The following is a 13,151-nucleotide window of genomic DNA, read 5'->3' on the forward strand; positions in this document are numbered from 1 at the left end:
AAAATGTGCCTTATAATCCGGTGCGCCTTTTGTATGAAAACAGACCTGAATAGACCCGCTCATCGGCAGTGCGCCTTATAATCTGGTGCGCTCTATGGCCTGAAAAATATAATAATAATAATAATAATAACGTGTATAATGTATATATAATTGTGTTACTAATTAATCTGTACTTAATGGTTATCAAAGAAAATACGTTTATAGATATAATAGATGTACGATATATAATAGATATAAGCCCTAAATGCATCAATCGATGCCATAAAAAGAAATGCCTGTGCAGTTGTATAGTGGTTCACTTTGTTCTTGACTGTGCACAATTAATAAAAACTATAAACTAAGGCTGGTAAAGTTAATGCAATAATAACATGCGTCCTATGTGACCCTCAGTCCATATCAAAGCTGTGGAAAAGCAGCGGCATTTTCGCACATGTTGAGTCACAGCAACAAATAGAGAGCAGAAATAGACAAAGAAAAAGGAGTATGGCATGGCAAGTTTAGCTTTGTTGCCCAAAGTTATTTCCATCCACTGTCGCGGTGAGTTGAGGTGTCAGTATCAACAGTGTTGCAAAGTATGCTTATTGTAAGCAACTTTGGGCTTGTTTTTGAATGTGTGGTTGTTTATTTGGGCTTGCATTTCTGTCCCCATGATTAAGCAAAACACAAACATGCTATAGGTAGTTTGTCCTTTTCTACACAACGTTGCCTCAGTCAACTTGGCATGCCCCAAAATACACGGACGCAAATAATACATGTGCAACTACGCCAGAACACAGACTGGCAGGGAAACAAGTTACGGGACAGTGAAAGTTGGTGGCAGTAAGTGTGGGAAACTTTCAACAAAATACGAAATATATTGATCTACGGTATATACATATATACTGTATAATAGGATAATGAGAAACCACTAAAGGACTAGATTAGACCCAAGGTGGAAAATGTCTTGCGCCTGTGTGTGTGTGTGTGTGTGTGTGAAATCGTTTTTGGGTCCATTTCTAGTTGGGCTGTTTAAAAAAAGCATATTGTTTATTAAACCGACATTTGCATAAATAAAAGTGTCCAGTCCCTTGTTGAGTGTATATTTTAAAAAGGTGCTATGGAGGGGGGCGTGGTCTGCGGGCCTGCCGCGGAGCAGGGTGTGCAAGGCCCGACCTCGAAGCCAGCGGCAGGTGAGTAGATTACCCAGCTGGGGTTAATTATCTAATCACCTGTCACCCTTACTAGCAGCAGCCGGAACGAGACACGTTGTTGGAGTTGGAACGAGAGAGAGAGACACGCCGAGAGAAAGACTGTAAACCAAAAGACTGAAAAGTCGCAGAACAGTGTCGCTGTCGTGGCATGTGCGCCAATAAAACAATTCTCAAACCTGACTACTGGGCGTACGAGAGGATCTGTCCTGATCAGGGGAACTCACAGGAGGGCAACTTCCACAGGTGCATTTATTAAAGATAACACATTTCAAATTTCTGATTAATCGCAATTAATTATGAGTTAACTATAGCCAAAATGTGATTAGTCCCGATTAAATATTTTAATTGTTTGACAACCCTAATTTAAAGGCCTACTGAAATATTTTTTTTTTATTCAAACGGGGATAGCAGATCCATTCTATGTGTCATACTTGATCATTTTGCGATATTGCCATATTTTTGCTGAAAGGATTTAGTAGAGAACATCGACAATAAAGTTTGCAACTTTTGGTCGCTGATAAAAAAAGCCTTGCCTGTACCGGAAGTAGCGTGACGTCGCAGGTTGAAAGGCTCCTCACATTTCCCCATTGTTTACACCAGCAACGAGAGCGATTCGGACCGAGAAAGCGACGATTACCCCATTAATTTGAGCCAGGATGAAAGATTCGTGGATGAGAAACGTGAAAGTGAAGGACTAGAGTGCAGTGCAGGACGTATCTTTTTTCGCTCTGACCGTAACTTAGGTACAAGCTGGCTCATTGGATTCCACACTTTCTCCTTTTTCTATTGTGGATCACGGATTTGTATTTTAAACCACCTCGGATACTATATCCTCTTGAAAATGAGAGTCGAGAACGCGAAATGGACACTCACAGTGACTTTTATCTCCACGACAATACATCGCTGAAGCTCTTTAGCTACGGAGCTAACGTGATAGCATCGGGCTTAAATGCAGATAGAAACAAAATAAATAAACCCCTGACTTGAAGGATAGACAGAAAATCAACAATACTATTAAACCATGGACATGTAACTACACGGTTAATGCTTTCCAGCCTGGCGAAGCTTAACGATGCTGTTGCTAACGACGCCATTGAAGCTAACTTAGCAACGGGACCTCACAGAGCTATGCCAAAAACATTAGCTATCCACCTACGCCAGCCAGCCCTCATCTGCTCATCAACACCCGTGCTCACCTGCGTTCCAGCGATCGATGGAGCGACGAAAGACTTCACCCGATCATAGATGCAGTCGGCGGCCCGGAGACGGAGGAAGTCAAGGTGAGGTCGGCGGCTAGCGCGTCTGCTATCCATCTCAAACACTTGTGATTTAGGGCTATATAAATAAACATTGATTGATTGATTGATTGAAAGTCCTCCTGGTTGTGTTGCTGCAGCCAGCCGCTAATACACCGATCCCACCTACAACTTTCTTCTTTGCAGTCTTCATTGTTCATTAAACAAATTGCAAAAGATTCACCAACACAGATGTCCAGAATACTGTGGAATTTTGAGATGAAAACAGAGCTTTTTGTATTGGATTCAATGGGGTCCAAATACTTCCGTTTCAACGATTGACGTCATCATACATAGCCGTTTTCAACCGGAAGTTTAGCAGGAAATTTAAAATTGCACTTTATAAGTTAACCCGGCCGTATTGGCATGTGTTGCAATGTTAAGATTTCATCATTGATATATAAACTTTTATGACTACGTGGTCGGTAGTAGTGGGTTTCAGTAGGCCTTTAAACATTTAGTTTGCTTACTTTTTACTTTAATTTAGTTGGCTGTTAGTTCCCTTTTACTGAACAATAATATAGTCTGTTTCTTGCCACACTGCTTCACTCTATTGCAGATTTGTTTTTGTTTTATTCTCCTCTTTTCTTAAAGCGTATTCTAAGTATTTTTGGCCTAAATTCCTTTTCTCAGGGCACTCAATCGATCGGAACTGGATTGTTTGGCTTGTCTTAAAAGACGTTTCGCCTCTCATCCAAGTAGGCTTCATCAGTTCATGCTCATAGAGATCTAGTCTGATTGATTAAATGTCCCGATAATACAATGACCTGGATGAAGGACAACATCCATAGACATGGCCTAAACTAGGTATTTTCAAGCATAAAAAATGCTACATTATCTAAAAATATTAATATTCCAGTAGTGGCTCCTACAGATGAAAGTAAACCAATCACAGCGTGCTGTTTAGTATTGTGGCCACTGATTGGCTCAGCCTCAGGAAGCATTACTTTATTGTAATAAATGAGTGTAAAGGTGACTATACGGGTGTTTTTTCATGGGTAGAGATATATGTATTTATATTTTCTTCTTTTCTTTATCTTCATTAGCCAAACTGCTTTGTGTTTTATATTGATATCAAAAAGTAAACACAGTTTTTTTTCTTTTACAATTACTTTTTTTGTTTTTATTCCACAAGTAATAATTATAATTACTTTAATAACCATTCATGTGACATAACATTTTGTTCATGTTTCATGGTGTCAAATTAATACTTATACAACACATTTCTGCTCAAACTCTCAAGAGATCTGATACAGCATGTACATGTACACACAATAGTACATGTAAATGTGTGTACATAACTTAAAACATATCTCTCGCTATACAAATGTAAAAATAGAGACATCATGTCATATAAAAGCTGACATGCTCATACTAATGAACAAAAACACAATTATTTGTCTTTAAATATATAGATAACGTTTATCTACAGCATTTTTAGTAGATATTACAAATTACATAATGGCGTCCCGTTCACACCCTAACACTGTTTTACCAAACATAATGAATAATCCTGATTAATAATAAGGATTTCAATATTGTTAAAAATAATTTTAAGAATTATATTGCCCATAATCGTTCAATCTTTTGTGTAAGATTAGACCTCAACTATGAACGCTATTTTTATCTATCTGGACAAAAAGTGCAGTTACGTCTTATAAGGTGCCATCTTGCGAAAATGTCACATTTATTTGTATTTATTTATAGTATTATTTTTTTTCTGCCATATTACTTTGTTTATAATGCTTGTGTTGCTTTCATATGCACATTCAACTTTCTACTTGAGGTACGAATATACAGTATATTTTCAATGTGTTTGTGGTGGGGGGTGTGGCCTGCGGGCCTGCCGCGGAACGAGGTGTGCCAGGATCGGCCTCGAAGACAGCAACAGGTGAGTAGATGGCCCAGGTGGGCCTTGTTATCTAATCACCTGTCGCCTTTATTAGCAGCAGCCGGAATGAGACACGTAGTTGGAGTTGGAGGGTGCTGCTGAGTGGACGCAGGAGAGAAAGACATTTTGCTGGAAAACAAAAGCCTCTGCACATTGATGAAAATAAAACAGTGTTATACCCTGAATTCCGGGCTCTCCTGGCAGTGTGTGGTGGTCCGAAGAACCCACTAGAGGGAAACCTCTACAGTGTTGTTTGTGTTTTGTTAAATAAAACTTGGTTAAAATATGTCAATATACTTACTGTTGTTTTTGAAGGGTTGGAGCACATTTAAAATTACTGTGATAATAATGATAACCGTGATAATTTTGGTCACAATAACCGTGATAAGAAATGTTCATACCGTGACATCCCTAGTCATGAGACTTTCCAATTAAACCTACCTTTAAACCTGAAACAAAATCACTGCAATTCCTGTATGGTTGATGTATGTAACCTGTGGTCATATCTGTCAAAGTCGATCAACGTTGCCTTTGTTTAATGAATAAATGTGTTTAAATAAAAAAAACACACTTACATACATTCTACATTCTAAAGTCAACATTTAAAGGAGCCATATGTAGTAATCTGGCCAGAAATGACACTGCAATCATGGTCAAAATTCTGTAGTCCCCTCCCCCTCCAGCTCTATCGACTGGGCTACTCCAAGGAACTTCAAACTTCCACTGCCTCTTACTCTGGGTTTAGGTGCTGGGACCATAATAGCTGAATAGACAAGAATTTTGTCAATAAAAAATCTCTAATTAACACATTTCACACATAAATTAGGCTATTTTCAGGAAGAAGTACGCCATGCCTGCGTCCAATATCACAACAAATGGCAATCATATGGTTACTTTATATAAAACAAAGACTAAAACAAACTACAACCAACGCTAGCAATGTTTATACTGGTGAAAATAAGTAGAGCATGCTTTGCAGCCAAATGTACGCCCAAAACTAAAGAGGAGACATTTTACCTAGGTAAGCGTAAAGGCTCCTGTTTCAAACGTTTCAGACTGCCATATAACATGTAGTCCACAATATGCAAACATGAATGAGGAATTATTTTATCATGTGATTTGGCTGTCTCTATACGTTTCACATTGCCATGATGACAGCCGTGCTAATGTCGGAACCCATTTCCTCAGCGTATCAGCATTTTGAGAAGGAAATAAGCACTGACACTACCCATATCCACATAGGTTTTATTTGTCGAAAATATATTTTGCCCTGTTCGAAATACAGACTAACGGGCATATATTTCCCCCGTAAGCCTATATGTCGATGTGTCATTGACCGGGCTAGCATGTGAAGCATTACACTAGGAGTGAAGCACTATCACACTAAGCATTCGTTGCGCAAAAATACTAGCTTTGTTAGAGAATATCGTAGACTGTATTGGACAATATAGTTTACATCTGAAATGTCAATTTCCATTTATTACAGGTAATAAGAAAACGTAAATGCCTTACTTACCTATCAAGGAGGAAATTAGTAAGTTTGGCTCCATCTTTCAAAGGCATCCCCTATGCAAATCCTCGTTTTGTTCCTGGCTTTGTCATGAATAAGTTGAGAATCGCAATGACGCCTTTTGGATTTACTAAGGTCTGACATGTTTAGTAACTTTACCGGTGGCAGTAGCTGGACGAAGATGGCGGTGCCTAACTGGCAACCTGGATGTGACACACTCACAGGCTTTCTAATTGGTCAAACGGTAGAGGGCTGGACATCGAAATGAAAACAATAACAAGATTTCGGGGCTGTAAATCTAATTTTGAAATGAGCATATCCCGGCTGAACTACTCTTATCAGTTATAGAGGTATTCAAAAATAACATGATTTGTTAATGTCTTTTGACATATCAGGGCCATTTAATGATGACTTGACATGAACTTATTACATATGCCTCCTTTAAGAGCTACAAAGATGTAGCCTTCTATTTCAGCGTAACTGTTTCCTGTTTCCAGTCTCTATGCTAATCCAAGCTAATTGACTGCTGGCAGTGTCTTCGATGTTGAAAATATGAAAGGAGTATTGATCATTTCCTCTCGCTTGTTGAGAAAGCCAGCTAATGTATTTCCGAAATGACAGTCTTTGCCTTTTGATCTGAGGAAACGTGATTTGACTGCAGTTACAAATTAAGAGTGACGACTTGCCTGTATATCTTGTATCTGGTAGAGAAGCCTTGTCTGTTTTTCTCTGCAAAGTCGATGTACTCCGGCGAGTGGTGGAATGGCCCCTTGTCAGACAAGAGCCAGTCCAAGGGGCCCCTGGGTTTGTCATTTGGCAGAGTGGCCGCCGCCCCTGCCTCCACAGGCCTAGTACACTCCCAGCATAGAAGGCTGAGGGTGAAGATGGGCCATAGAGCCATCAGAGATTAAAAGGAGCAAGTATGGGATGAGGGTGCTGCTGGCAGTGGGGGGCTACTCAACGACCAAAGCCACTTGTTTGAAGATGGCTCTTCCACTCAGATAGCAGAAAGACCTGCATCACTTTAAAGCCCCCCAAGCACCTGCAAGAAAGAAACATACAAATAAAGATAAGTTCAAAGCATTCAGATGAATCATAGAAAAATATTTGTTTAAATATATCCAACTTTCATAACCTCAAGTCAACAAGATTTATATTTTTCATAGAATATTCTCGGGCTGCACAATTAATCGACATCAAATCATCAAGGTTTAAATTAGTGCAGTATCCTAACCGCAAGAGGCGGAGGTTTTTTTTTCCTTCGCCGCCACCGGCTTTTGAGTGACAAACATGTTCGCCAATCAGAATTGTTGAGCCTCGGGTCCGTTTCTCTCTTTGGCTTGTCTCTCAGCACCTGAACCCGTTTACATAACAGAAAGAAGTCAGCCCCTTTTAAGACCCCGTTTACACTGAAGGGCCGGGCTGTGGCATCACAGACTGGGGCCATATCTGAACTGAATCCTCACATCATGGAAAAGTTGGTAAGGGAAAAATTGGATATGAGGGCCAGCATGGACGAATAGAACAGACAAGTCATTATAATGTCTGCTCGCGGAAAAACAAAAATCCTAATCTTCGATTTGACTCCCTCGAATGGCCTTGACGCTCCAACAACAGGAGCAGACTGTTCTGAAAACATCCCCAAGGACACCTCAATGATGGACGCTTTTTATATGTTTTAATTTTATTTTTTTAATGAATTTATTAATCAATCCAACAAAACAATACACAACAATGCAATCCAATTCCAAAACCAAACCCGACCCAGCAACATTCAGAATAGCAATAAGCAGAGCAATTGAGAGCAATGGAGGACACACAAACACGACACGGATCAATACAAAAGTAGTGAAACAAAAATGAATATTATCAAAAACAGTATCAATATTAGTAACAATTTCAAAATAGCAGTGATTAAAAATCCCTCATTGATATTATCATCAAAAACATTAATAAAAAAATAAAAAACAATAGTGTCACAGTGGCTTACACTTGCATCGCATCTCATAAGCTTGACAACACACCGTGTCCAATATTTTCCACAAAGATATAATAAGTCATATTTTGGTTCATTTAATAGTTAAAACACATTTAAATAATGGATCCCATATTCCAATATATGACTCATTATTATCAAACTAAATGCCGTTTTTTCTACTAATATCATCTCCATAGCTTGTGTGTACCAGTCAGTATGAGTTGGACTATCAACATCTATCCATTTTTTTAATATTACCCTTTATGTTATGACGCATATTGAAAGAAATGCATTTTTACTCTTTGATGACACATTACTAAATTGATGGAGATCCCCAAGAATACAAGTTTGCAGTGTCATTGTGATATTTATATTAAGGAATGTGATTGCTTCTTTTGTTGTTTTCAACTATAACTCTTTTATTCACTGACATTCCCACAATAAATGAACAAGAGTTCCCTCAGCTGCCCGACACTTCATACATAACTTGCTATCTACGACACCAATTTTAAACAGCTGAGAAGATGTAAAATACAATCTATTCAATATCTTAAATTGAGTCAGCTTATCTTTAATGCTTCTAAAGGGCTTATTGGCATTTTTCCAAATATCATTCCATGATATGTCTCTTTCATCTAAAATGTTTAAGTCGATCATCCATTTCCGAACACATGCATCATTTGCATTTCTAGTGTGGTGTTCATTTATTATTCAATAAAATAGTTTAATTAAATTCTTAATTGTTTCTTAATTAGTTTTGTTTCCCTTCGCCGCCGCCGGATTTTGAGTGACAGATATGTTCGGCAATCAGATTTGTTGAGCCTCGTGTCCTTTTCTTCCTGGCCTATCAAAAGTGTTTCTCTCTTTTAACAGGGTGAAAGACGTCCCGCTCTGTGCATTGCTCTCAGCACCTGAACGCGTTTATATAACAGAAAGAAGTGAGCCACTTATAAGACCCCGTGTACACTAAAGGGCCAGCCGGGCTGTGGCATCAGACTGGGCGATTTCTGAACTGAATCGCAAGATGGATCACATCATGGAAAAGTTGGTAAGGGAAAAATTGGATATGAGGGCCAGCATGGACGAATAGGAAAAACAAAAATCCTAATCTACGATTTGACTCCCTCGAATGGCCTTGGCGCTCCAACAACAAGAGCAGGCTGTTCTGAAAACATCCCAGAGGACACCTCAATGATGGACGCTTTTGACCTCACTCCCTCCTCAACGACACCTGGAGTTTAACTTTTGCTTGCATGCAGAACGGCCTATGAACATGAACACTACATCAACACACCCAAGACAATGGGCATACACACACACACACCCCTCCCCCACCCCACGCCTTCACTACCGCTTGATTCCTCTTCGGGGTGATGGATGGCTGGCAGCGCTTCATAGCAGCAGTCGACCTCCAGGGTTCCAACTCCCCCACTCTCTGTTGCGAGTTGTCGTGATTAAATGTAACATGTTTATGTGTGCATGGCATGGAAGTTTGTTTCCCACTCCAGACTAGGCCCCCTTAGGAGCCCAGTCTAAATTTTATTTTTTTTACACATCTTCTTCCCCAACGTTTTACCTTTTTCCCACCTTTTACGGGGCGCCTCGTGGCGACCTATCAGCGTTCCTATTCTGTAACTCTGTACACTGTTTGTTTGTCTAATCTTGGAAGGGTTTGTGCTGAAAACATAGTTCCGTTGTACTTGTTGCAATGACAATAAAGACCTACCTACCCACTTAAGGGTAAGGTTATCCAGGGTAAATCCCATCTAACCTTATCCGTGTCCACACATAACAATGCCACCGTTTAAGACCCCTGCCCCCTCCGTCCGCCGGCGCAACGCGACCTAGTACTCATGTGCGGAAAAAAATAAAAATAAAATAAATCCACCTGAGCGTCCATCTTCTCCAAACTCTCCACTTACTTCACTGTGAAGTTGTTATTTAAAAGAGCTATATTGTAAATAGTTTGCTGTGTTTAGTGTGCAAGTTTTTAAATTAAAATGTATCTCCTTTGAACAATATCCATTGTTGTGGTATTTCAATTAACTGGAATCCAGTGTGCTGTGGGACCCTATTGTAGTGAATCACACCTGAGCCATCACACGTGAATCAAATCTTGAATCGACATGAGGGTAGACAAAGTAGACAATGCGAGGCATGGCGGCAACCACAGACTGCTCGTTAGGTGGCTCCTTCATGGCTTCACAGTAGTTATGGAGTACAAAACAAGCATACACAACCAATGGTAGGTCAGTCTGGTTAATGTCCATGGGGCGGGGCAGTGAACCAAAGTGTGCCTTCAGTCGTCCAAACTTGCACAGAGACTACCCAAACTATTGTTGTGGGTTGACTCCACCGTTGGGGTATTCTTTTGTGAGATATTTTCATGATCCGTGGCCTGGATCATGTGTTGTTATATTCTGTTAGTTTTGGACTCCCTTAGTTCCTTTTTTTGTGCACCCTTGTTTGTTTTTAGTTACCATGAGTGCTTATTGTTTCCACCTGTCTCTGATTGGTGCTCGGGACGCTCACCTGTTTCCCGAGCACTAATCAAAGGCACTATTTAATCCTGCCTTTGCCGGTCAGTTGGCCTGGCTTCATTGTTTGCTATATGCAACCTGTTACGTTTGGTCTTCGTGTTTCCTAGCTCATGATTCCAGCTATAATTTTTTTCCTTAGCTTCCCGTGCGATCTGTACGCATCACTTTTGCTTGTTTTCTGTTTTTGGTACTACGCGTTATGATTAAATCATGTTCCTACCTGCATGCCTTGTCCGGAGTGGTCCGTCTGCATCCCGGGAGAACGAACCCCGAAGTAAGCTGCGACCTCCCACACGTGACAGAATGAAGTCAGCCTGACTGACCGGCAAATGCAGGATTAAATAGTCCCTCTCATTAGTGCTAAGGAAACAGGTGAGCGTCCCAAGCACCAATCAGAGACAGGTGGAAACAATAAACAGCCATGGTAACTAAAAACAAACAAGGGTGCACAAAAACAAGAACTAAGGGAGTCCAAAACTAACAGAATATAACAACACATGATCCGGGCCACGGATCATGACGGATACGGCGTCAGGGGATAAGCTGGGTCACCCAAAAGAAAAACAGGGACCGGACCTTCATCTTCCAGCAGTTGTTTGGGACACGAGGGGATGGTGCCATCTTTCAGCTGCGCGCTAATGGCGGAGTTAGCGAAGATGCGGGCATCACACACGCTTGCCTGGCCATTTCACAGTCACATCCATAAAACAATATTTGTAGTCACACACTGCCTGTATCACATCCACGGGAGGAAGGGACAAAGCACGAACCACTAGGCCACCTACTCAGTGGTCTAGTGGTAAGAGTGTCCGCCCTAAAATCGGTAGGTTGTGAGTTCTGTGGAGGATGCATATATGTTTAAGAGTTCTTTCTTTCTACATAGCCATGTTTAGAGTATGTAGTACTTTTCCTTTGTGTATTCTACCAGTTTCTTTTTAGGTCCTCAGATGCCTGTTTAGTGTCTTAACCTTGGAATGTGAATACCTCCCCCATTTGTTCCTTATCAGTGTTGCGAGGGGGAGAGATGGGGGATTTCTTTGTGTGCAAGGAGTTGGCTTTTCCGTTTGAATGTCAGATCAACTAGAGTAGCCAATATGAATGTATTGGTTAAAATTATCTCCTAAAGCTTTAGTAAAACTGTTAAAAATATTATTTTTCTGTCTTGATGGTCCTTCTTACTCAGCATATATGTCATCTGAAAGAACTTGGGATTGACCAGTAACTTAGATACCCTGGGAGGAAGAGCTGGTCGACGCAACAGTTCAAACCCCGGCCGAGTCATACCAAAGACTATAAAAATGGGTCCCATTACCTCGCTGCTTGACACTCAGCATCAAGGGTTGGAATTGGGGGTTAAATCACCAAAAAATTATTCCCGGGCGCGGCCACCGCTGCTGCCTACAGCTCACCTCACCTCCCTGGGGGTGGAACAAGGGGATGGGTCAAATTTCACCACACCTAGTGTGTGTGTGACAATCATTGGTACTTTAACTTAACTTTAAGTTTTTCGGTAAGTAGTCACAGCTGACCCGGAAATTCGAAAGTTTTCTTGCCGTCTGAGAAGTGTTGTATCCCAAATAGCTGCAATCGCGTTCTCTTAAGTGTTCATGTGTGACTTCCACAAGTGTCTGTACATGTAGAAGAATGAGACACACGGGTATGTCTGGATGACTCGCCTCCATATTTCCAGTGGTTAGCTCCGAGTTACGAAGCTGGCTGTGGTGCGTTCTTTCTGACATCACTTCCTGTGTGGGGCGCGGTCTTTCTGGCGTCACTTCCTCTCCGAACTCAGTTTGTAAACGATCAATGAGTCCATACAAAGCTAAGAGCCGGAGATTCAAGAAATATACGGCGCACTTACCCGTGTAAAAAAATGTCCGAGGAGGGGGATCTTAAACGATATTTTAGTGTGGCTGAAACGTGGCTTAGGCTAAATAATTATTCGTTTAAGGGGTTAAACGACTTAGCGTAGACATGGCCTTAGACAATCACAATCTTTGTCAGTGTGGGTGGGGAGCGAGACCGCCATCTTACACACACAGGAAAATAGCATGGACAGAGAGCTACGCTACTTGCTAATGAAAAGTACCGCAAAATAAGAAAAATCAGGGGGAAAATAATATGATGACAATGCCCAATGTCCTTTTGTGGGAATATTTCAGCTTTGAACCGAATGGGCAACGTGAGCCCATTAACACGGATGAACGTGTGAGAATGTCGTAATGGCAAAAAAAAATTCAAAAGACAACCCAACCTATTGTTTTTTCAACAGAAAAAAACACTCACTTCATTTATTTAATTAAAATCTTTACTTACAGAAAATTATATTACATTTTTTCAATATGTTTATTTATCAGAATCAACATCAGAAGGCATTAGACTTGGTAGTGTGCTCTTTTTGTTATTTAGGATAGCGAAAAATGTACTTTCCGAGTACAGTACTATTACAATTATATAAATGATAAATCACAACATTGGAGAAAAACATCGCAATTAGATTTTCTGTCATAAATCGTCCAGCTCTGGAATATTCAAAAAAATTATTTAGAGCATGGGATATTTATTCTAAAGTCACACAGACTACTTAAAGGAGAAAAACATATAATCGAAAAAATTTAAAGTTCAGTTTGCATACTTGCCAACCCTCCCGATTTTTCCGGGAGACTCCCGAATTTCATTGCCCCTCCCGAAAATCACCCGGGGCAAACATTCTCCCGAATTTCTACCGATTTTCACCCGGACAACAA

At 40.5% G+C, this 13,151-nt stretch overlaps 1 protein-coding gene across 1 annotated transcript in view; it reads right to left on the minus strand.

Annotated features, from left to right (window-relative positions):
• LOC133635372 (BMP/retinoic acid-inducible neural-specific protein 3-like) overlaps nucleotides 1–13,151 on the minus strand; it is a 233,990-nt gene that overhangs the window by 142,378 nt on the left and 78,461 nt on the right. Inside the window, exon 2 of the mRNA XM_062028512.1 lies at nucleotides 6,573–6,928. Coding sequence (XP_061884496.1) covers nucleotides 6,573–6,787 — 215 coding nt within the window. The 5' untranslated portion in view covers nucleotides 6,788–6,928. The remainder of the gene's footprint in view (nucleotides 1–6,572; nucleotides 6,929–13,151) is intronic.

Source organism: Entelurus aequoreus, linkage group LG19 (genome assembly GCF_033978785.1).
Source record: "Entelurus aequoreus isolate RoL-2023_Sb linkage group LG19, RoL_Eaeq_v1.1, whole genome shotgun sequence".
NCBI lineage: Eukaryota > Metazoa > Chordata > Actinopteri > Syngnathiformes > Syngnathidae > Entelurus > Entelurus aequoreus.